The sequence below is a fragment of the Mobula birostris genome, chromosome 18 (assembly GCF_030028105.1).
Source record: "Mobula birostris isolate sMobBir1 chromosome 18, sMobBir1.hap1, whole genome shotgun sequence".
Lineage (NCBI taxonomy): Eukaryota > Metazoa > Chordata > Chondrichthyes > Myliobatiformes > Myliobatidae > Mobula > Mobula birostris.
The window spans coordinates 68,547,969-68,573,218 of NC_092387.1; the positions used below are offsets into that span (position 1 = coordinate 68,547,969).

Genomic DNA, 25,250 nt, shown 5'->3' on the forward strand with positions numbered 1-25,250 from the left:
AGGGCCATGGGCAATATTTTCTCAAACAAAATTTCAGTAACTTTCAAGCCATTTCACAAAATTAATGATCTGACACAGTAAGCATATAGTATCCTCTTACACAACAACTGCTGGGGTTAAAAGTTAATGTATAAGGAGCATTTGATGGCTCTGGGCCTGTACTCGCTGGAGCTTAGAAGAACAAGAGGGGATCTCATTGAAACCTATCGAATATTGAAAAGCCTTGACAGAATGGATATAGAGAGGATGTTTCATATAGTTGGAGAAGTCTAGGACCAGAGGAGCCCAGCCTCAGAATAGAGGGTCATCCACTTAGGACAAAGATGAGGAGAATTTCTTTAACCAGAGGGTGGTGAATCTGTGGGATTCTTTGCCACAGACAGCTGTGGAGGACAAGTCACTGGGTATATTTAAATCAAGAGGTCGATAGGTTCTTGATTAGTCTGGGCATCAAAGGTTATGGGGAGAAGGCAGAAAAATGGAATTAAGGAGAATGGCGGACCAGACTTGATGGGCCAAATAGCCTAATTCTGTTCCGATGTCTTATGGTCTTGTCCTGGACTGTCTCATGTACAGCAAAGTTCCTGCTCCAGCAACATCAATGAACTGCCCATGGCACAGTAACTGAGGGCAACATTCCAGTCTTCATGGTCAAATCATTCTGATATTTCAGCCCAAAGTCCAGATTTATAAGCTCTGTTGCAATTTCATTACTTAGAATTTAATTTTTCACATACACCTGAACTCTCACTGTGGGCGACAATGGGTTGCCTCAACAACACTAAGAACTTCCTTCCTAATACCCACATTCACAAACTTCTAGAACTGGGAGGCCTGGTAGATGGCAAAACCTTTAGATTTAGCATCAGCCAAACGTCCCAACTCTCTTATCACAGAAATCAATCCAATAAGTTAATCATTTGTAAACACAAAAGCCAAATATAGTGGAGATCCGGATTTAATGCTGAGGCTGGTTGAGGTAACAGAATGTTCTAAATGTTAAGACCATGATTCTATTTGTTGTATTCTTTCTGCACTGTAAAGCACCTTGGAATACTTTGTATATTAACAGAGCTACATATCTAAGCAGTTTTCAGTTCTGAGGCTGTGCCCTCTGGTCCTGTACTCACCCACTATAGGAAACATCTCTACATGTCCACTTTATGCAAGTCTTTCAATCTTCGATAGGTTTCAGTAAGATCTCCCATCATTCTTCAAAGCTCCAGCAAGTACAGGCCCAGAGGCATGAAAGCTCCTGATACATTAACCCCTCCATTCTCAGGATCATTCTTGGGAACCTCACCTGGACCCTCTCCAATGCCAGCACATCCCTTCTTAGATAAAGGGCCCAAAACTGCTCACAATATTCCAAGTGTGGTCTGACCAATACCATGTAAAGCTATCATTAACAAGGAGGCCATTGAGCCCCTAGCTTATTTCCAAAACGTACAGGACTGAACCAATGGTCTGTCTCTTCTTGGCATTTCTATTCATGAACCAGACATAATCTGTCCGTCATTGCAAACTAGTCAATGTAATCAGCATCTGGTCAACTCATAAGAGTTGAGGAATGACCGGATATTTGGACAATTTAAACACTGGTCTGGATGGATTGAAAAGGCAAGGTGTTGGGACCAGAGGTGAGGGTCAGGCCAGTTCTGCTCGCTACTCTGCAACGTTTGTTCCACTTTCCATTGCGCTGAGGGCCTGCTCCTGGCCTTGTGTCTGTGAGCTCCGTGATGTTTTGCTCCACTGTGTGACGAACTGAGGCTGAGGCTGTCGGCCTGCTCCAGCTGCTCTGGGCTTCGTGTCTATGGACTCACTTTTGTTCTGAATGTTGTTTGCTTGCTTTTATTGGTTGCAAGTTTTGTTTTTTTTTTCTGTATGCACATTGGGTGTTTGTGGATTTCTTTTTAAATGAGTTCTTTTGGGTTTCTTGTTTTAAGGCTGCCTGTAAGGTGCCAAATCTCAAGGTTGTATAATATATACAGTAGATACTTTGATAATAAAAGTAGTTTGAACTTTTTTGAACTTTAAAGCAGTACCGCAGGTCATTTAATTATGAACATAACCACCTTAGGGGGAGTAGCAGCTTTAGTGTGACCTTTGCTGCCCATATCCAAATCATCAGAAAAGGTAAAATTATTATTAGGTTACCTGTTTACATGCAACAGTAATGGCAGCATTTGGGTTTCGGATTTTGTGCCCCTCATCCAGAATTACATAATGCCAATGGTAGCGTGCAATTGACTCCTGCATGATCCGAATGTAGGAGTAAGAGGTGATCAGAATACCATTGCATGCTGCAATGTCATGAACAAGTCTCTCCTGCAAGATCAAAATACATGGTTGTGATTGCAATAACAAATATAGTAATGTTCTCTATTTTATATGTACAAAATGATAACAAAAATCATTATGAAATGCAGTAAGACCTCCATCAACAGATCTAATTCTCAAATCATCTCCCATGATTTCAAATTAAGTGCTTGTAAAATATGTAACCTCCCCTAGTTTTTGCAATTAATAAACGATGCCTGCAATTAGCCTAACTCAATGAACACAGTTCTTCCATCATTAAAAGACATTTTGTGAAAGCGGTGCTGTTATTATTGATGCTCTGGAGACCAATCCCTCCTAGAGGGCAAACAGTGGACTGTTTGAAAACAACAGCCATTAATCACAATGTCAGATACCAGCAAAACAGGACTTAAATGCAGCGCATGAAGGCCACTCACAGAGAACAGAGCAAAGGAGGTTCACAGTCATGAGTTGCTGAACCTGTAATTAATTTAAACTCCCTTCAAGCAAAATTTTTAAATAAACAAGGTCTTGTGCTGACAGGGGAAAACAACACCAGTGAAGATGCTCCATGTCAAAGTAAAAAGCCTGGTCCTTGTCAAGCTCTTAATAGTGTACAGAACAAATAAAACAAACCTTTTGTTTCATTTTCCGCGCTGCTAAACACTAAAGCTGGAGATTGAGTACTTCCATTATTGCAGAAAATATAAAGGGTTTTAATTTATTTTAATGGTTACTGAGAAATATATAATTAGTGTGTCATTAAGGAGGAGGCTATGTAGGATCCAGGCCAGGATCACCAGACACAAAAACAGTAACTTTCCCCAAGCAGTAAGGCTGATCAACACCTCCAACCAGTAACCCACCCCTTCACATCCCCAACCATCACTACAGTCTGCTTATGTGCAGCATCACTTCATTGACATACAATAAATCTATGTATATAAGCTACCTTATGTATTTATATTGTGTTTTTATTTTTTTTTGTTCTTTACCTTTGGTGCATTTTTTTTGTACTGCATTGGATCCAAAGTGACAATTATTTTGTTCTCCTTTACACTTGTGGACTAGAAATGACATTAAACAATCTTGAATCTTCAAACCCCAGAACATTACCTCACTTCCAGTTATTAAAATCAATCAGATTGACAAATGATCCATATATACAAAGACAACAGTAAACCAGCAAAACATTGTGAATGTTTCACTGGCAGAAGGAGTTGCTTTCAATTAATAATTATATCCAGATCTTGGATTTCATCTGTTCTACTCGGGCTATTAAAATCTGTTGAACTGCAGATAGCTAATAAATTATAACTGGTTTCCATATTTCAGCACTGTCAACACCAACTTGAAAACAGAAACACATTAAAGTAAATAAGAAACTTCTAAATATTCTGCCTGTAACAAAGAAAATGACAATTTTTTGCCGCGTCAGATAGTTAACAAATATACTATTAGATAGCTGGGAAGACTCTGTGGCTGAACTCTCATCAATACAAACAAATAATGCATAAAATTATTAAAATGAAATAAATACATATTGAAACTTACATAATATCATTGAATGCCAATTGGGAGATAAGATCCTACGGGAAATGTTCCCATTTTAATGGTCTTTAAAATTATTTTAAATATGTTGGCTTTGTAATTCATCATGGGTATCGACTATTTTTTAGAGAGTTAAAGTTTCTGATGATTACAGAAATTACAAAACATGCAGAAATGAAAGATAATGTCACTTTGTATCTGAATCTACTGCCAAGAGGACCAGAATATGAACATACCACACTAACCTAGAAAGAATACACCTACCCACCTCTTTCACCCCAGCCTATTTAGCAGGGACCTGTTGACTGGGATAACCAAAATTGACTAAATATACATGGTGGTGTGGTATTGAAATTTTTTGTCTTCAAAGACATTAGCAAATTAAGTAAGATGGCAATCATACACTACCATAATCCTGTGCATGGAATCTGCATTACAATATGAACATTTATTCAAAAATCAACATACGGCTGAGTGTAAGTTAACTACATTGGCAAAAATAATCATTTTCTAAAGAACGTGTGTGTGTGTGTGTTGCGCGCGCACACACACACTGTGATATAGCACATCCTAAAAGGACATTATAGAAAATACTTTTACGAAAAATTTCTAATGCTTATCCAACTTCTTCACTTCTCTTGTTCCCAAATAAGTTTGAATAGTGCCAATGCTGAATAAACACAGTGGATTCCGATTAAACGAGGCAGCTATGTATTTGGGGCAACTCTTAAAGAACAAGCACTAATCCAGAAAAAAGTCCAAATTCCCTTTGCTTATTTGGGACACTATACTCCTTTAATGGGGTAGGAGACTGTTGCCGAACAGGTCCTAATTAGCGTCACTCACGTGCACTTGTGTGGTTGTTAGTCACGACATCATGCTTTGAGCAAATAGCAACAGTTACATGTTTTTGTGTTCAAAAAGCAGATTTTTTTTTATCACTGATAATTGGAGAGAAATAAGCAGTACAATTTTGAACTGTTTGGCTCACTGTGGTTTCAAGCATTCAGGTTTAGAGATGCCGGAAATGGCTGGGAGTGAAAATGAAACGATTTCACTACTTCAACAAGTTAGGAACTCTGAAGAATTTGTAGGTATCGTCAATCATCTTGAATGTTACAATGAAAATAAAGATTTGGAGAATGCAATGTCTAAAACATTGTATGAAGGCAGTCCATTTTCTACACTGATTATATTCACTGCATACTCGATGAATTCCTCTCAATTTTAGTACTATGTAGTGTTTTAATTTGTTCTATATTTTATTTAAATACATAAATTTATTACTCGGTTTGTCTTTTTTGTACCTTTTTAAATATTTCATGAAACTTGGGGCAGCCACTTAATTGGGCCAAAATGTACTGATCCCAATGTGTCCCAATTAACTGGAATCCACTGTACATTATTAAACAGACTAATAGACAATTACATGGAAATTTCAATATTAATCATTTGCCGTCGCATTCTATTTTTAACATAATTTCCTAGAAAAATGCTACTAGGATCTTCTTTCATTCATGAACATCTTGATGCAGTTTTTGCTTGAACAACCAGCTACAAGGACAAATTTTGTTTTTACTGTACTTTGGCATATGTGATAATAATAAACAAATTTAGGTACAGAGGAGATGTCAGGGGTAAGTTTTTTTTACGCAGGGAGTGGTGAGTGCGTGGAATGGGCTGTCAGCGGAAATGGTAGGGTCTTTTAAGAGACTCCTGGATGGCTACATGGAGCTTAGAAAAATAGAGGGCTATGGATAAAGCCTAGGTAGGTACATGTTTGGCACAGCTTTGTGGGCCGAAGGGCCTGTATTGTGCTGTGGGTTTTCTATGTTTCTATAAACCAATTTATCAATAATAATACCATGATATCAGCTTCTCCAAACACTTGCCTTCCTGTTGGTAAAGGAACCCATTTCGTGCAGAATTGCCACTCTGAATGGCGGCCACCAATTGTGGAATTCCTTTACCCACTGATGAATCACTGTTACTGGGCAGACAATAAGCACAGGCCCCAAACCATTATACCTTCAATTCCAAAGAGAAAAAAAAAAGATATCAACTTTAATACATTCACATTTCACTAATTTAACATGAGGAATAACAACAATCGATATTGTTGATTATAACTGACAATCAATAATAAAACTATCTTCAAAATTAGATATATTTTCATTGCCTGGAAGTTATACACAACAGTAAATATCAATAGCAAAAACGGAAATAAAAATCTGCAGATGCTGGAAATATAAAATAGGCAAGCAGTAAATTTCAATAGGTTTTGATATGGAAAAAAAATTCAGCCAAACAAAGCCCCTCATCTTCCAGGACACTGCAAAAAGTCATCCTTGTGTTAAATCTACAGCGTACAAGAAAAAACCAAAGAGGTGCAAATGGTCAGGGGCAAAAACCTACATCTGCATAATAGCATCTTTGAAGCAATGAGTGGCAACCACCAAAGATATTCATAACTATGTAAAAGCTGTGTATGTGGAATGCTGCCAAAGGACATTTTAATACTAGATTTAATAAAGTAAGGTAACTTTTTATATACATGATTTAAAATTCAGTTTACACAAAATATTGATATTGAGGCATAACTGAGTTTGCAAACAAACCCTATTGAGAAGGGTAACCGTATACATTTATCGACCCATGGCATCATGTGTTTCTCTTCTGCAAAATGAAGTTCCAATGTTTTGCCATTCATTAAATGTGTTACATGTTTAATTTCCCTTGCCCTCAGCTCCTACATCTCGTAAAAATTCCCTTTGATGGTCCTACTAAAAGAATTAAAGGAATATTGTAATTGAAATGTCATTAAAAATTCACGAGTCATTCCTACAACAGCAATACAAATGATGAAATATTAATTGAGCTACACAGACTGACAGTCTGCAGAGGGGCACTCGCCTGTAATTTGAGCCTCGTGTCCTTATCTTGCTGTAGCTCAAGCTTGCCAAAAAGGCAATTATCTGGATGGTCTTGCCCAGTCCCATTTCGTCTCCCAGAATCCCCCCTGCTTGCTGACAGTGCAGCTCCCATAACCACCTCACACCTGTCTGCTGATACCTGGCAAGAGAAAATGAGATTTCATTTTGTACAACATCATGCAAAGCATTTATAAATGAGTCATTAGCAGCAAAATCACCTCTAATTCAAAACCAGAAATAATAATCGTAATTGTATCTTAATTTAGCAATTTTTAACTCATTATACAATCATGATGCTGTGAAACTAAATAAAAAATGCTTGAAAGCCTAATTAATTTTACTAAACACTTTACAGATAACTTTGTTATACAGTTATAGTGTGAATGGAAAGTTGGCTAAGTAACAGAAAACAGAGAGAAGGAATTGAAGATTGTGTGGTTGAGAGAATGTGCAGTGCAATTCTCTAGGAGATTGCTTTGAGAACCATTGGATTTCGTAGAATTATTTATGTTAATACATTGGTTTTGGGAATACAGATTGCTGTTCCTGAATCTGCAGATGGCATAGAGCTTGGAGGAATAACGACACGTGAAGAGCGCAGTCATATAGACTTCAATGAGATAACGGCTGAATGGGCAGGTGGTAGATTCAATGCTGAGATGTGAGGAATTGCCTTTTGATAGGAGAACTGGTGATATAAATTAGAAAGCAAAATTCAAAAGGGGTTACACAAAAAGACCTCCACTATTGAGGCTATGCTCTCTTCTTGCTGCTGCAATCAAGAAGGAAGTACAGAAGTCTTAGGTCCCACACCACCAAGCTCAGGAACAGTTATTACCCTTCAACCATCAGGCTGCTAAACCAGTGTGGATAACTTCACTCACTTCAACACAATGAACTAATTCCGTAAAGGACTCTATAGCTCATTTTCTCAATATTATTTATTGATGATAATTTTTTTTGTATTTGCACAATTTGTCTTCTTATGCACATTGGTTGTTTGTCATCTTTGTGTTAGTTTTCCATTGATTCTATTGTTATTTTTTGTTCTACTGTGAATGCCTGCAAGAAGATGAATCTCAGGGTAGTATATGGTGACATATATGTACTTCGAACTTCTGAACTTTGCAATTTTGTGGAAATGCAGTTAGTTGGAAATAGTGAGATGAGAAAATGATTGTAAGAACAGAGGGAGCCATGAGTCTTTTTTTTTACAAAAAGGTAGAGAGCACAAGAACAAGGATGCCATGATGATTTTTTTAAGCAATGAATTGGCCACAACTGTTGTACGATGTCCAGTTGTCAGTTCCAAACTTAAGGAAAAATACAGAGGGTTTGCATGGGGAACAGAAGAGATTTGCCACATGATTGAGAGATGAAGCTTCAAGATTGTTTATTATCATACTTCAGTACACGAGTGTGAAGGAGAACAAAATGATTGTTACTCCAGATCCAGTGTGCCATAAAAAAACACAATAAGCATCAAGAACACAATAAAAACAAAAAACCTCAGTTATCCTCTACAATGTTCAAGTAACATAGATATAGACCATGTACACTCGGAGATGTGGATGCAACTCCTGCCTGAGAAGTGACTTGGATCCGCACCACTTTGCCTAACGGCACAATAGATCTACATCAGATGCGATTTCATTGGCTTTTCACTCAACCTTGGAACACGTGGACAGCAAAGATGCACATGTCAGCATGCTCTTTATTGACTATAGCTCGACATTCAATACTACTATCCCCTCAAAACCAATCAATAAGCTTCGAAACATTGGCCTCAATACCGCCTTGTGCAATTGGATCCTTGATTTCCTCACTTGCAGACCACACTCAGTTCCGATTGGCAGAACATCTGTTCCACAACTTGCATCAACACAGTTGCACCACAAGGCTGTGTGCTTAGCACCCTGCTCTACTCTGTTTATACTTATGACTGTGAGGCTAAGCACAGTAGACCCGACTACTGTGACCTTCCTCTGTTAGGTCACCCACCCCGACAGTATCCAAAGTATCCTGCTGTTGTGCAGGATGGCCAGCCACAGGGGTACTCTGCACTGCCTCTCTCTGGCACTGAATCTGCCTCTGTGACTCAGGAGGGATGGGGGGAAGAAGGGGGACACTATAATGATAGGGGATTCGTTAGTTAGGTGAATGGACAGGAGGTTCTGTGGGCGAGAACGAGATTCCCGGATGGTATGTTGCCTCCTAGGTGCCAGGGTCCAGGATATCTCGAACTGAGTCCTCAGCATTCTTAAGTGGGAAGGTGAACAGCAAGAGGTCATGGTCCTGTAGGGACCAATGCCATGGGTAGGACGAGTGATGAGGTTCTGCATAGGGAGTTCAGGGAGTTAGGTGGTAAGTTAAAGGGCAGGACCTCCAGGGTTGTGATCGCAGGATTGCTACCAGTGTCACATGCTAGTGAGGCCAGAACTAGGAAGATTATACAGTTTAATACATGGCTAAAGAGTTGGTGTAGGAGGGAGGGCATTACATTTTTGGATCATTGGGCTCTCTTCCGGGGAAGGTGGGACCTGTTCAGAATGGACGATTTGCACCTGAACTGGAGGGAGACTAATATTCTAGCAGGATGGTTCGTTAATGCTACATGGTGGGATTTGAACTAGAGTTGCAGAGAGATGGGAACCAGAGTACCAGAACAGTTTGAGGAGACAGATATTGGTAAGACTCCAAACAAAGTTAAGAATCAAAAGGTTGAGCATGCTGCAACTAGTACCCTGAGCTGCACATATTTTAATGCAAGAAGTACCGTAGTAAAGGCTGATAATCGTGCTGAAGATGAGGTAGCTGGTTTACAAACAAAGGCAATGTGCAGTAAGGGGAAGCTGTTGATAGGGCAAAATTTCAAACACAGGGTGAGTTGCAATGTAAAAGGTGGACAAAATCGAGGAGTGAATACAGGCCTGAAGGTGTTGTATCTGAATGCACGCAACATACCAAATAAGGTAGATAAACTTGCAGCACAGTTGTAGATTGACAGATATGATGTTGCAGGCATCACTGAATTATGGCTGAAAGATTAGAGCTGGGAGCTTAGTGTCCAAGGATACATATTGTATTGAAAGGATAGGCAGGAAGGCAGAGGGAGTGGCATTGCTCTGTTAGTAAAAAATGAAATCAAATCACTAGAAAGAGCTGACATAGGGTCAGAAGGTATTAAAGCATTGTGGAAAGAGCTAAGGAACTGCAAGGGTAAAAAGACCCTGATGGGGTTTGTATACAGACCACCAAACAGTAGTCAGGATGTGGCCTACATATTACAACAGGAGACAGAAAATGCATGCCAAAAGGATAATGTTACAATAGTCATGGGGGCTTCAATATGCAGGTAGATTGGGAAAACCAGAATGCTGCTGGATTCCAGGAGGGGGAATTTCTAGAGTGCCTCCTTGTGGTTGAGTCCATTAGAGGTTCAACTATTCTACATGGTGTGTTATACAATAAACCAGAATTGTTTAGAGAGCTTAAGGTAAAAGAACCCTTAGGGGAGTGTGATCATAATATGATCAAATTCATCCTGAAATTTGAAAAGGAGAAGCTAAGGTCAGATGTGTCAGTATTACATTGTTATAAAGAGAATTACAGAGGCATGAGACAGGAGTTGGCAAGAAATGATTGAAAAAGAACACTGGCAGGGATGACGGCAGGGATGATGGCAGGGAAGCAATGACTGGAATTTCTAGAAGCAATTTGGAAGGCACAGGATATATACATCCCAAAGAGGAAGAAGCATTCTAAAGGAAAAATGACACAACTGTGGCTAACAAGAGAAGCCAAAGCCAACATAAAAGCCAAAGAGAGGGCATGCAATAGAGCAAAAACTAGTGGGAAGTTAGAGGATTAGGAAGCTTTTAAAAACCAACAGAAGGCAACTAAAAGTCATTAAGGTAAAGATGGAACACGAAAGTAATCTAGCTAATAATATCAAAGAAGGTACCACAAGTTTCTTCAGATGCATGAAGTGTAATAGAGAGGTGAGAGTGGATAGCGGACAGGCTTCATTCACTGTGCAAGACACTAGCAGTATGGTGGTAGTTCTAGGTGTCAGGCGGCACAAAGTGTGTGAAGTTAACATAACTAGACAGAAGATTCTTAGGAAACTGAGAAGACCTGAAGAGAGATAAGTCAGCTGGATCAGATGGTATGCACCCCAGAGTTCTGAAAGAGGTGGCTGAAAAAATTTGGAGGCATTGGTAATGACCTTTCAAGAATCACTAGATTCTGGAATGTTTCCAGAACATTGGAAATTGCAAATGTCACTCCACTCTTCAAGAAGGGAAAGAGGCAGGAAACTTTAGGCCAGTTAGTCTGACTTCAGTGATTGGAAAGTGCTGGAGTCAATAATTAAGATGAGGTATCAGGGTACTTGGAGACATATGATAAAATAGGCTGTAGTCAGCAGGGATTCCTCAAGGGAAAATCTTACCTGACAAATCTGTTTGAATTCTTTGAAGAAATAACAAGCTAGATAGACAAAGGAAAATAGGCTGATGTTATGTATTTGGATTTTCAGAAGGCCTTTAACAAGGTGCCACACATGGGACTGCTTAACAAGCTACTGGCTTAGGGTATTACAGAAAAGATTCTAGCATGGATAAAACAGTGGCTGATTGGCAGGAGGCAAAGGGTGGGAATAAAAGGAGCCTTTTCTGGCTGGCTGCCCATGACTAGCGGTGTTCCACAGGGGTCTGTGTTGGGACTGATTCTTTTTACATTATATGTCAATGATTTGGTTGATGGAATTGATGGTTTTGTTGCAAAGTTTGCAAATGATATGAAGATAGGTGGAAGGGAGATAGTTTTGAGGAAGTAGAGAGGTTACAGAAGGACTTAGACATTAGGAGAATGTGAAAAGAAATGGCAGATAGAATACAGTGTCAGAAACTATATGGTCATGTACTGTGGTAGAAGAAATGAAAGGGCTGACTATTTTCTAAATGGAGAGAAAATACAAAAAACTGAGATGAAAAGGGACTTGGGAGTGCTTGTGCAGGATTCCATAAAGGTTAATTTGCGGTTGAGTCCGTGATGAAGAAGACAAATGCAATGTTAGCATTCATTTAAAGAGGACTAGATGCTGAAAGGAAGGGTATAATGTTCAGACTTTATAAAGCAGTGGTGAGGTCTCACTTGGAGTATTGTGACTAGATCTGGGCAATTTATCTTTGAAAGGATGTGCTTAAACTGGAGACAGTTCAAAGGAGGTTCACAAAAATGATTCCAGGATTGAATGTCTTGTCAAATGAAGAGAGTTTGATGGCTCTGGGCCTGCATTCACGAGAATACAAAAGAATGAGGGGTGATCTCATTTGAACTTATCGAATGGTGAAAGGCCTTGATAGAGTTGATGTGGAAAGGATGTTTCCTATGGTGGGAGAGGACACGGCCTCAGAATAGAGGGGCATCATTTTAGAACAGAGATGAGGAGGAATTACTTTAGCAAGAGAGTGATGAACGTGTGGAATTCTTCCCTACAGGCAGCTGCAGAGGCCAAGTCCACATATTTAAGGCAGAGGTTGATAGATTCTTGATTGGTCAGGGCATGAAGGGATAAGGGGAGAAGGAAGGAGATTGGGCTGAGAGGAAAATTGGATCAACTGTGATGAGATGGTGGAGCAGACCCGATGGGCCAAATAGCTCAATTCTGCTCCTATATCTTATGTTTTTATGACGTCTAAAACTGACAAACTTCTATAGGTGTGTGGTGGAGAATATATTGACTAGTTGCATCATGGCCTGGTATGGAAATACCAATACCTTTGAATGAAAATTCTTACAAAAGTCGTGGATAAAGCCTAACCCATCACGGGTGAAGCCCTCCCCATCACTACATGGAATGCTGTTGCAGGAAAATCCCACACCACCCAGGCCATGCTCTCTTTTGGCAGCTGCCAGCAGGAAGACGATACTGGAGCCTCGGGACTCACACCACCAGGTTCAGGAACAGTTATTATACCTCAACCATCAGGCTCTTGAATCAGAGAAGGTAACTTCACCTTTTCCAACAATGAATTATTCCCACAACCTATGGACTCACTTTGAAGGACTCTTCAACTTATGTTCTCAACAGTTATTGCTTATTTATTTATTTTATTATTATCTTTTCCTTTTTTATTTGCATAGTTGGTTGTCTTTTGCACATTAGTTGTTTGTCTGGCTTGTTGGATGTGGTCTTTCATGGATTCTGTTGTGTTTCTTGGATTTACTGTGAATGTCTGAAAGGAAATGAATGTCAGGGCTGTATATGGTGACATATATGTACTTTGATAATAAATATACTCTGAACTTTGTAGTGCTGGTGGGTTGGGTAAAAGGATAGAGGTGTTGATCAGCCTGACAGCTTAGGAGAAATAGGTGTTTTTGACAAGAATGAAGGACAACTAATGACGATAGTGTAAAGAAGCATGGTTGTTCTCTTTGGTACATTAGTGGTTGCGATTTGATAGAGGTACAGCCTGTAAAATCATAAAGGATACAACAGAATAGATCAACAGAAACTCTTGCCATTGACAGGGGGTCAAGTGCAAGGTAAACGGAATGAAGGTGACTGGGCAAAAAACCTAAAGTGACATTTAGAAAAAGGATTTTTCCTTTAAAGAAGTGAATGATTAGGGCCCGTAAAGTACTTCTGCAGCAGTAGTGGAGGCAAATTAAATAATAGTTTCTATAAAGGGAGTTGGAAAAGCATCTGAAAAGGAAGAACTGCAGGAACAAGGGGAAAGGGAGTAAGCTAGTCTGCTCTTCTGCAAGCCCATACTGACTCTCCAGTGTTGTGTTTTTGCCAATATTTTAAGTAAACAATAAATCCTGTAACAGTTTACGAACACAGATATTTTGCAAACTAAACATTAATGGATTTTAAGCAGGAATTGAATTTTACTACTAATTTGCTAGATGTAGAATGATTCATTTTTGATTCACTCAGGAATGGTTATTAATTGCATCAATGGTCAATAAAATGATTGAAGAAAATAAGAAAGTCTGCACTGCTCCTTCCTACAGCAAGACAGAAATTTCTGCATTACTTAGTTTCACTGCTTGGCCAAAGCTAAAAGCAGATAAACGTGTGTAAAAGAATTAACTAAACTGCAACTGAGAGGCTCTATAACACCAATAAAATAAATGTATATTTTGCCAACTTCACCAATTACGGTGAATTCCGAGACAACTCCTAAAGAACAAAAACCAACTAAGAAAGTAGCCAGGATTCCCTTCGTTATTTGGGACACTATGCCGCTTAATTGGGACAGGAGACTGTTGCCAAATAGTTTATAATTACTGTCAGTCATGTGCAGGGCCATTAAACATACATCCAGCAAACAGTTTTTAAATAGCATCAGTTGTATGTATTTGTGTTCAAAAAGCAGAGATTTTTGTCACTGAGAGTTGGAAAGAAATAAACAATGAGACAATTCAGAGATGTTTCAGAAATGGTCACCCAGGTGACCAAACTTTCAAGAATTCAAGCTTGGAGATGCCAGAAGCAGCTGGGAGAGAAAATAGAAAATTTCACTACTTCAACAAGTTTGGAACAATGAAAAATTTGAAGATATAGACAATCATCTTGAATATAACAATGAAAATGAAGATTTGGAGGATGTAATTGTTGCGTACATTGTATGAAGGCAATCCATTACCTACACTAGGTGCCTGCCCTAGATTTTGTCAGTGAACACTGGATAAATTCCGTCATCGATAACTATAAGGAACTAATAGTGTTTTATCGTACTGTAGTAGTATTGGTAGTGTTCTGATTTGTTATGTATTTCATTTGAACACATAATTTGTCACAGTTAAACAGTAGTTTATCTTTTTTTTTAATATACCTCTTAACTAATTCCATGAAACTCTGACTAATCGGGGCAGCTGTTTAATTGGGCCAAAATGCACTGGTCCCAATGTGTCTCAGTTAACAGGAATCCACTGTAATTTCACTTGCATTTATTTATTTAGTGATACTGTGAAGAGTAGCCCTTTGGGTCACACTGCTCCAACAACCCCTTGACAATCCTGATTAACCCTAATCTAATGACGTGCCAATTTACAATGACCAATTAACCTACCTGGTATGTCTTTGGACTGAGAGAGGAAACAGCAGCACCTGGGAAAACCCACACATTCCACAGGGAAGACGTCCAGAGACTCCTTACGGACGGTGCTGGAATTGAACTCCAAACTCTGATGTCCCGAGCTGTTGCAGTGCTGCGCTAACTACTAGCAACTGTGGTGCCCAATGGCATTGAGTATCATTCTCACATTATCTGAAAACTCAAGAGTATCTGAGGCAATTTATTTTACAGCTGCTTATTTAGACAGAAGGATACACACACCAAGTGGCAATTCCAGATATGAAAGATGTGTATTCACTCCTGCTAACCATGCTCCACTTTGCCCTCACTACACACCAATCTCCACACTTTCATGCTGCTTCCAGAGATAAAGGAACCTTATCTTCATCCTATTCATCTTCTTCATGGCTGTACATACTTGTAGAGCTTTCTCCAGAAGAAGCCTGGCACCTTGAACCCCTCATCAAACTCTGCATCACTTTCATCTGATTCAGCAGCTTCCCCACTGGCTTGGCGCAGTTCCTTTTCCAACAGGCGTTTTCTTTTCCATTTCCTGTGTGAAGATAAATTTGGTTACAATACAGAAAAAAGCCCAGACACAGTAGCAAAGCTCTTGTTCAGTTAATTGCACCTTTACAATGACTATGGTGAACTGTCACGTCAGCTGAAAAGCTCATTGGCTGCAGTTCACCTTCACTGTCCTGTGTCCAGAACAAAGAAGCAGCCAGAAAAGAACATGCAAACACAACTCACCCAGCAAACTAACTTTTCCAAAAGCTCCCTTCAGGAAAGTGCTATAGGGCTATTAAAACAAAAACTTCACACCATCTTAAAAACTTCTTCACACAGGCAGTTAATCTAGTTACTCCCACTCCGCTCCATCTATTAGCCCTGTCACTGCACTGCTCTGTGAACTTCTTTAAACCACTTTTTACAATGCTGCTTGCATTGTAAATACATGCTGGCATTTATGCACATTTTACTCCACATCCGTAATTTAACCTCTAACTTTATTATTATATAATTCTTTATAATTGTTGAATGTTGTTTTTTTTGCTGCATGTTGTTCTCTGGCCAGCACCCCACAGCACATTCCTAATACATGGAAATGTAGATAGCCAATAAAGTTGATCCTTGATCATATCGTTAAGAGGGCGAAGTGTTAAGCAGAAAATTTTTCTGCTCCTCTGCAGTTTCTCCATTGCATCATGTCTCCTTTAAAGTTCAGCAAACAGCTTGGTCTTACTCAATAATATTATAGTCCCACAACTGAACTTGCTAGAACTGTGGGCAAGAGCTTGCTTTGCTCACAATGACTGCCACACTTCATTGATTGCAAAACGATTTTGGACATCTGAGATTATTAAAGATACTACACATTCAATGACCACTTTATTAAGTACCTCCTGAATCTAATAAAATGGCCACCAAGTGTATGTTCGTGGTCTTCTGCTGCTGTTGCCCATCAACTTCAAGGCTCGACCTTGTGCATTCAGAGAAGCTCTTTTGCATACCACTGTTGTAACACATGGGTATTTGAGTTACTGTTGCCTTCCTGTCAGCTTCAACAGGTCTGGCCATTCTCCTCTGACCTCTCTCATTAACAAGGCATTTTCATCCACAGAGCTGCTGTGCATTAGATTTTTTTCCCTTGTTTTTTTGCACCATTCTCTGTAAACGCTATAGCAGGGGATTCCCAATCTGGGGTCCACGGACTCCTTGGTTAATGGTAAGGCTCATTGGCATAAAAAAGGTTGGGAACCCCTAACCTAGAGACTATAGTGCGTGAAAATCTCAGGAGATCAACAATTTCTGAGATACTCAAACTATCTCATCTGGCACCAACAACTTAGGTCACATTTTTTTCTCCATTCTGATGCTTGGTCTGAACAACTGAACCTCTTGATGATGTCTGCATGCTTTTATGTATTGATTGGCTGCCATATGATTGATTAGGTGTTTGCATTAATGAACAGGTGTACATAATAAAGTGGCTACTGAGTATATTTTTTTACTTCAGAAATACAGCAATGTAACAGGCCCTTCTGGCCCAAAGGCCCCACGCCACCCAATCAACCTGCGAACCTGTACTTCTTTGGAATGTGGGAGGAAACCTGAACACCTGGAGGAAACTCACAGGGATGAATACAAACTCCTTACAGACAGCAGTGCAATTGAACCCAGGCTGCTGGCACTGCAATAACATTATACCAACTGCTAGGCCACCAGGCTGCCCTGAAGTATATCGTGAAATTTGGTGCTTTGCAACAGGAGTACAGAACAAAGACATATAATTACTATAAATTGCAAAATAAACAAATAGCACAAAGAAGGAATAATCAGGTAGAAGGTACCTGAAGGTAGAAGTGAGGAAGTTGTTACTGAAGCATTGAGCATGATCTTCAGGCACTGATGACAGGAATGAGAAGAGGACATGTCTCTGATGGTGAGGGTCCCCAGTGGTGGACGCCACCTTCTTGAGGCACCGCCTCTTGAAGATGGTCTCAATGGTGGGCAGGATTGTACCTGTGATGAAGCAAGTTCCCACTTGCTTCAAAAAGGCAACAATCATACCAGTACCTAAGAAGAATAATGTGAGCTGCCTTAATGACAATTGTCCGGTAGCACTCACATCTACAGTGATGAAATGCTTTGAGAGGTTGGTCATGACTAGACTGAACTCCTGCCTCAGCAAGGACCTGGACGCATTGCAATTTGCCTATCACCACAACAGGTCGGCTAGGCACAGCTCAAATACCATCTATAAATTTGCTGACGATACAACATTGCTTGTAGAATCTCAGATGGTGACGAGAGGGCGTACAGGAGTGAGATATGCCAACTAGTGGAGTGGTGCCGCAGCAACAACCTGGTACTCATCGTCAGTAAGACGAAAGAACTGATTGTGGACTTCAGGAAGGGTAAGATGAATGAGTATATACCAATCCTCATAGAGAGATCAGGAGTGGAGAGAGTGAGCATTTTCAAGTTCCTGGGTGTCAAGATCTCTGAGGATCTAACCTGATCCCAACATATTGCTGTAGTTATAAAGAAGGCAAGACAGCAGCTATACTTCATTAGGAGTTTAAAGAGATTTAGTATGTCAACAAATACACTCAAAAACTTCTACAGCTGTATCAAGGAGAGCACTCTGACAGGCTGCATCACTGTCTGGTATTGGGTGGGGGGGGGGGGGCTACTGCACAGGACCAAAAGAAGCTGCAGAGGGTTGTAAATCTAGTCAGCTTCATCTTTGGTACTAGCCTACAAAGTACCCAGGACATTTTCAGGGAGCAGTGTCTCAGGAAGGCAGCGTTGATTATTAAGGACCTCCAGCACCCAGGCATGCCTTTTTCTCACTGTTACCATCAGGTAGGAGGTACAGAAGCCTAAAAGCACACACTCAGCGATTCAGAAGCAGCTTCTTCCCCTCTACCATTCGATTCCTAAATGGACATTGAACCCTTGGACACAACCTCATTTTTTTAATATACAGTATTTCTATTTTTTGCACATTCTTTAAATCTATTCAATATACATATACTGTAATTGATCTACTTACTTATTTATTATTATTTTTATTTTATTTATTATTATTATTTTTCCCCTGTTCCAGAGATTATTGTGTGTGAAAACCTCACAAGATCAGAAATTTCTGAGATTCTCAAGCCACTTTGTCTGGCACCAGCAACGTTTCACACAGTCAAAGTCACTTAGATCACATTTCCTCCCCATTCTGATGTTTGGTTCGAACAACAACTGAACTTCTTGTCGGTGCCTGCATGTTTTATGCATTGAGTTGCTGCCACATAATTGGCTGATTAGATACTTGCATTAACAAATTGGTGTACAGGTATACCTAGTAAAGTGGCCACTGTTCATAGATCACTGATAATTCAAGCCTATTAAATTACTCTTATAAATAAATATGCTGTTTCAGAGTTCAAACTGTTCTGGTAAAGAAAGGTCTATTGCCTTGTATACACACTATACAAAACCTAAGCAGTGCTACTTAACAGTATTTTTGTTACTACTGATTTCAGGATTTAAATTCTTTTGAGGATTTTCTGGATCTGATTCTGATACATAACTACAAGTAGGATATGAAGGAAGGTAAAACACAATATATACCAACACCTGATAAAGCACCTTGGCAGATTAACAAGTTGATTCTAACAGTAATTTGAAGACAGCTCTGAACAAACTGTTGTTGCGCTGCAAAGGTTGCTAATCTGCATGCTCTCCCTGCAGAGCAGAGTCTGTTGCCGCTGCTGGGGCAGACAGGTAATATGATTTCTTATTGTATTAGCTATAGTTACATTCCTAATAAGAATCTAATTTCCTTCAGCTTTACTGGAGCAGTTCTTGCTGGGTTGGAGGATCGCACTGAATTCTCTTACTTTATGGTAGTGCAATCAGTCAATTTGAGTATGATCTCACATGGGGTTATTCCCTTAATGGAGAATGCCTACGTGTGACTTGGGGGGGGGGGGGCGGGGCGGTGGGGAGGCCAATGCAAGGGCAGACACCATACAGTCCTTGACAGATTGAGGTCGAGGTCCAGTGGCATGGAATGCAAGACAACTGGAGACCCTTCACTGCTGCAGCCTTCACTGCTGTTGTGATGTGTCATCATCTTCTGTCAGCTCCACTGATCAGGTCTTGGTTGGATTACTCTTTGTCTGGAGCCTCCCCCTTGACCTTATCGCCATGTAAAATCTAAATGGGATCGCTCCTGGGATCTCAGGAACTCAGACGCCTCTTTATCACGCCAAGGTGATGATCCTCGGAAAATATCTCTTACTTTACTTACTCTAAGCCCCTTGTGCTTGTGACATTGGTCCATGGTCTTATTCAGTGAGTCCATGGTCTTATTTTCAATATACCATATTCCTAAATCAGGAGCTATACACCATGCAGATTTTGTAAAAGTTTACCTTAAGTGCAGTAATTGAGTACAGGAGTACAGAAACCAGGTACAACAGATGAAAAATTTTACTTGACTAATGAATATGCACCCAACAATGGAGCAACAACATAGGAGAAAACAGGAGAGCTACAGACAGCCAACATAACGATAAACACTGAAGTCAACAGCCTGAAACACTAACTGTTTATTCTCCTCCATAGATGCTGCCTAACCTGCTGAGTTCCTCCAGAATTTTGTGTGTGTTTCTCAGGATACACACAAAAAAAGGGAAGAACATATGAAATAGAAATAACCAATTGTCCGCTTGATGTTCAGTATCCACTTATTAATAAAGTTCAGCCCGATCTCTTAACTGTGTGCCAGTTCCCTACACAACATGCTGATTCCACTAACATTCAAAAATCTATTGATCTGGGTCATGAATATTCACAGTGATTGAATCTTCACAAACATCTCAAGAATAATATTCCAAAGAATCATAAAGGAAGAAGACCTTAATTTGGGACTGTGACCTCCAGTTCTAGACACTAGCCAGAAGAAACATCATCTCTGACCTAACGTTATGGATTTCAATGAGATTTCCATTCAAAGGAACAGAGCCCAGTCTGCTTTAATTCACTTCATAGGGGAATTTCTAATATGACAATAGTCAATCTGGTGAATTCTCACTGCACACCCTCGTTTATAGTATCTATGAAAATGCATAAAGAGTAATCATCTCTATCCAAAACACAGGATTTCCTGGCTAACCATTTTAATTCCAATCACCATTTCCATTCTGATTTGTCAATCCGTAGCCTCCTCTTTTGCCACAATGAGACCACTCACCACTCTCCGGTTAGAGGAGCAACATCTCATATTCTGTCTGCATAGCCTCCAACATCAACTTCCAGTATTTTCCCCTCCCCCTTCCCTCTTCTTCCATTCCCCATTCTAACCTCTTACCTCTTCTCCTCACCTGCCTATCACCTCTCACTGGTGCCCCTCCTCCTTCTCCTATTACTCTCAACTTCTTCATTCATCCCCCACCCTGTTCACTGGGCTAGCTTCACCTATCACCATCTAGCTTGACTCCTTCCCCTCTGCCCATGTTCTTATTCTGCCATCCTATCTCTTCTTTTCCAGTTCTGATGAAGGGTTTCAGCCCAAAAGCATCGACTGCTTATTCATTTCCATAGACGCTGCCTGACCTGCAGAGTTCCTCCAGCATTTTGTGTGTATTGCTCTGGATTTCCAACACCTGCAGAATTTCTTGTGTTCTCGTTTGTAGTATATCGTTCCTTGGATAGGAAGTCCAAACCTACACGAGAAAATTTCAAATACCAGGACCCAATATAGTTACTGCAAACAATCTTCAGGAACAACTCAGCAAGTCAAGCAGCACCTTTGTGAAGGGAGAAACTGTTGTTATCTCAGGTTGAAACATTGATGTATTAAAACACAGCCAATTCCTTTCTTCCCACCACTTGGTCAGCTAAGTTTCTTCAGTAATATTGTCTATAGCTCCAGATTCCAGCATCTGTAGTCTCACATCTCCCTGTATACAATAGATACAGCAATATGCCTCCACTTTTGTACTCAAATCCTTTAACAATAAAGTTAATATTTTTACCTGCTTGCTGTATCTGAACATTACCATTCAGTGGTTTACGCACAAAGGCATCCAGGATCCTCTAAACTTCAAACCCCAACTCGGGAAAAAAAAAGCTGTGTTTTAATTTTTCTCTACAAAATGACCCCATATTTTCTAACATATATTTAATTTATTTAAAGATACAGCATGCTAATAGGCCCTTCCAGTCTTTCAAGTCTGTGCCACCCAATTATACCACACGACAAATTAACCTACCAACCTTTTGGACTGTGGGTGGAAACTGGAACACCCAGGGGAACCCATGTGGTCAAGGGGAGAATGTACAGGTTCCTTACAGACAGCGGCAGATTTAAACCAGTGTTATTGTCACTGACAAGTGCAAAATTACCATGCCACCCCTGTACCTTGCCCTCACTAATTAATTTAACTGGCTGAAGACTCTCTGTTGACGTTATTGGCCAAGACCCCTCATCAAGATGAAGAGTTTCAATTTGAAATGTTGATTGTCTATTGCCCTCCATAGATTCTGCCTGACCCTCTGAGTTTTGTGTGTTGTTCCAGATTTCTAGCATCCATAGAATTTCTTGTGTCTCCACTTTACTGCTGAAGAGCTATACTCTACATTTCTCCTCTTCCATTTCTGAACAGTGCACAAACACTTACTCACTATTCCTCGTTTGCAATATTTATTTTTTATTTTTATGGCAATATTTTATGTCTTACACTGTCCTCCTGCTACCAAACCACAAATTTCATTTCATATGTCAGTGGTAATAAACCTGATTCTGAAGTTCTTCTGGGTAGTCTTTAAAGTAGTTTTCTTCAGTCCCAATGAAGGATCTCAAACCAAAATGTCAACCATCCACTCCTCTCCATAGATGCTGCCTGATCTACTGAGTGCCTCCAGATTTCAGATCCTGAGATTTCCTGGATCTGAAATATTTCTTGTGTTCCTGTGAAGGTTGTCTGCATGCAGCTCATTTCTCATACTGCCACCCTCTCATCTACAGGTCTGCATCAATAGCACGCTTGGACATATGATCCTTGGTCCCCATCCAAAGCATTAGTATTGAATGTGACCAGCAGGGGTCCCATCCCACTCACTATGACCTCCCAACCTGATATGGCTGTTTCATTCCCATGGCTGTTTCATTCCCAATGCTCAGTATGTTGTCTGTTCACCGATCCACAGTCTGCAAAAGAAATCAAGGCAAAATGGAGAATCTTCTCACTCATGAACCCTTGAAACTTACGCTGGTAGTGCTAATCAAAAACACTGCTAGATTTTCAACACTAGAGAAAAAAAATCAATCAAGTGCTACAGTAACTTATGTAGATTGATTTCTTTTCCCAAAAGCCATTCATTATAAGCAGCACTGAGAGCACTTAAACAGCTGAATTCAGATCTATGGAATGCAGCAGAGAGGGTTATGCATGTACAATATAAAAGGCTAAGGCTCGTAATCATAGCCCACTTTATCTGTGCAACAACAGCTATGCATATTTACATCAAAAGCCGGAATCTGAAAAGAAATCCAAAATGAGGAAGATCAAGGAATTATTTAGGTATATAAGATGGTTAGACTGAAAGGAGATGAATGTAAAGCTTATCTGATCATATAAATACATTTCTGGCTCCAATGAATTAGATTGGATTTTTAACAATTCTGAACACCTCTTCCTGTGATCTCAATTTTTCATTCTTTCAGCTTTAGCTCCATTCACCTGAGATCTCTGTTCTAAAGGCATATCTTTCTATTCTGAGGCTGTGCCTTCTGGTTCCAGACTCCCCCACTATTGGAAGCATTCTCTTTACATTCACTCTATCAGGTCCTTCGGTGTTTGATAGGTTTCAATGAGATCTCTCTTCATTCTTCTAAACTCCACTAAGTACAAACCCAGACAAATCAAACGCTTCTCACATGTTAATGCATTCATCCTGGAATCACTCTCGTGAACCTCCTCTGGACCCTCTCCAATGCTAGCACATCCTTTCTTCGATAAGGGGCCCAAAACTGCTCAATGAATTCCACAGATTACCACCCTCTGGCTAAAAAAATTTCTCCTCATCTCTGTAAATAATGTGGAATTTGGCTGCTGTTAACTTCTCATTTTTGGTTTCTATCAAGTGAGCAGCAGGGAATAAGGAGTAGTATCCCGAATATGGAATCAATGAGTTACGACTGAAGCATTACCTTTAATCTGGAATCAAATAGAAGTGAAAAAATATGGATCTTGTCCACCTGAAACTAAAACAGATTATGGCAGAGGCAGACAGCAAGTCTGTTGGCAGCTGTGGAAGGAAACAACACAGAAAAACAAAACTGTAAAATAAATGGGCAAAGCCTTTATCAAAATGAGAAGGTAAAAAGGGAAAGGGAAGGTAAAGACGTACTACGGATATTACAGAGGTAGAGCTAAGCAGTTCTAAGACGTAAAATATATTTTCTGAGAGGTAAAAGAAGTGAACAAAAGGTGGTGAATGTTGAAATTCAGAGTGCAGTAGAAATCAGAACAATAAAGAGCACAAAAGAGCTATTTTTCCCCATTCATTCAAGTGTGACAAGACCACTGTTTATTGCCCACCTTTAACTGAATTGAGAAGACAGTGATGTGTCTCATTCTTGAGCTACCACGGTGAACACATGGTGGAGGTTTTAAATATCATTTTTATTTGTTACATATACATAGAAATATACATTGAAATGAGTTCTTTTGTGTCAATGACCAACATAGTCTGAGGATGTGCTGGGAGCAGCCTACAAGTGCTTCCGGCACCAGTACAGCATGCCACAGCTCACTAACCCTAGCCGCACACCTTACATCTTTGGAATGTGGGAAGAAACCAGAGCACCTTGAGGAAACTCATGCAATCACAGGGAGAACAGGCAAACTCTTTACAGACAGCGGTAGAAATCAAATCAAACTCAATTGTTGATTTCTAGTATTGTAACGCAACAGCGCAAACCGCTAGTCTACCGCGCCACCCCCAGGTAGTCCCACAGTTCTGTTGTGCAGAGAGACTGATAATTTTGACCCAACAACAATGAAGGATGGACAACACATTTCCAATTCGGAAACGACTCTGCTTTAAAGAGAAACCAGCCTGAGGTGTTTTCCCTGTGGCTTCACAGCTTGCCCGTTCCTCAGCATCTGAGGTTTGGTGTGTGCCTCCAGTGTGGAAGGTAAGCAAGTAACCACACTGCACTTTGTAGATGATAAATACAGTATCAACTGTGCATCAACCAGTGGATTTATTATTGATTTATTAAGAGATACAGCGTGGAACAGGCCCTTCTGGCCCACTGATTGTTACACCACCATAGTGCCCTCCGAATATGTGCTGTGGACAGCCTGCAAGCATTGCCATGTTTCTGGTGCCAACATAGTATGCCCACAACCTACTAATCCTGACTGGTATGTCTTTATAATGTAGGGAGAACTGTGCACCTGGAGAAAATGGTCACGGAGAGAATGTACAAACTCTTAAGAACAGCTTCGGGAACAGAAGTCCAAACTTCTGATTGTTAGAACTGTAAAGCTTTATGCTAACATTTTGCCCTAACACTTTCATTTTGTAGGTCAAATTTGAAGACAGAATATAGTATATAGTATTAATGGCAAGACTCTTGGTAGTGTGGAGGATCAGAGAGATCTTGGGGTTCGTGTCCATAGGCTGACAGTGCAGGTTGACAGTGTTGTTAAGAAGTCTAATGGTGTGTTGGCATTCATCAACCGTGGGATTGGGTTCAAGAGCCTTGAGGTAACATTATACCTATTTAAGTCCTTCGTCAAGACCCCACTTGGAGTACTGTGTTCAGTTCTGCTCACCTCACCACAGGTAG

General features: G+C 40.1%; 1 protein-coding gene across 2 annotated transcripts in view; it reads right to left on the minus strand.

Annotated features, from left to right (window-relative positions):
• ercc6 (excision repair cross-complementation group 6) overlaps nucleotides 1-25,250 on the minus strand; it is a 97,802-nt gene that overhangs the window by 41,187 nt on the left and 31,365 nt on the right. For both annotated transcript variants that reach the window (XM_072282905.1, XM_072282904.1), the window contains exons 6-9: nucleotides 15,300-15,434; nucleotides 6,766-6,924; nucleotides 5,745-5,880; nucleotides 2,158-2,328 (exon numbers count right to left, since the gene is read on the minus strand). In XM_072282905.1, coding sequence (XP_072139006.1) covers nucleotides 2,158-2,328; nucleotides 5,745-5,880; nucleotides 6,766-6,924; nucleotides 15,300-15,434 — 601 coding nt within the window. The remainder of the gene's footprint in view (nucleotides 1-2,157; nucleotides 2,329-5,744; nucleotides 5,881-6,765; nucleotides 6,925-15,299; nucleotides 15,435-25,250) is intronic.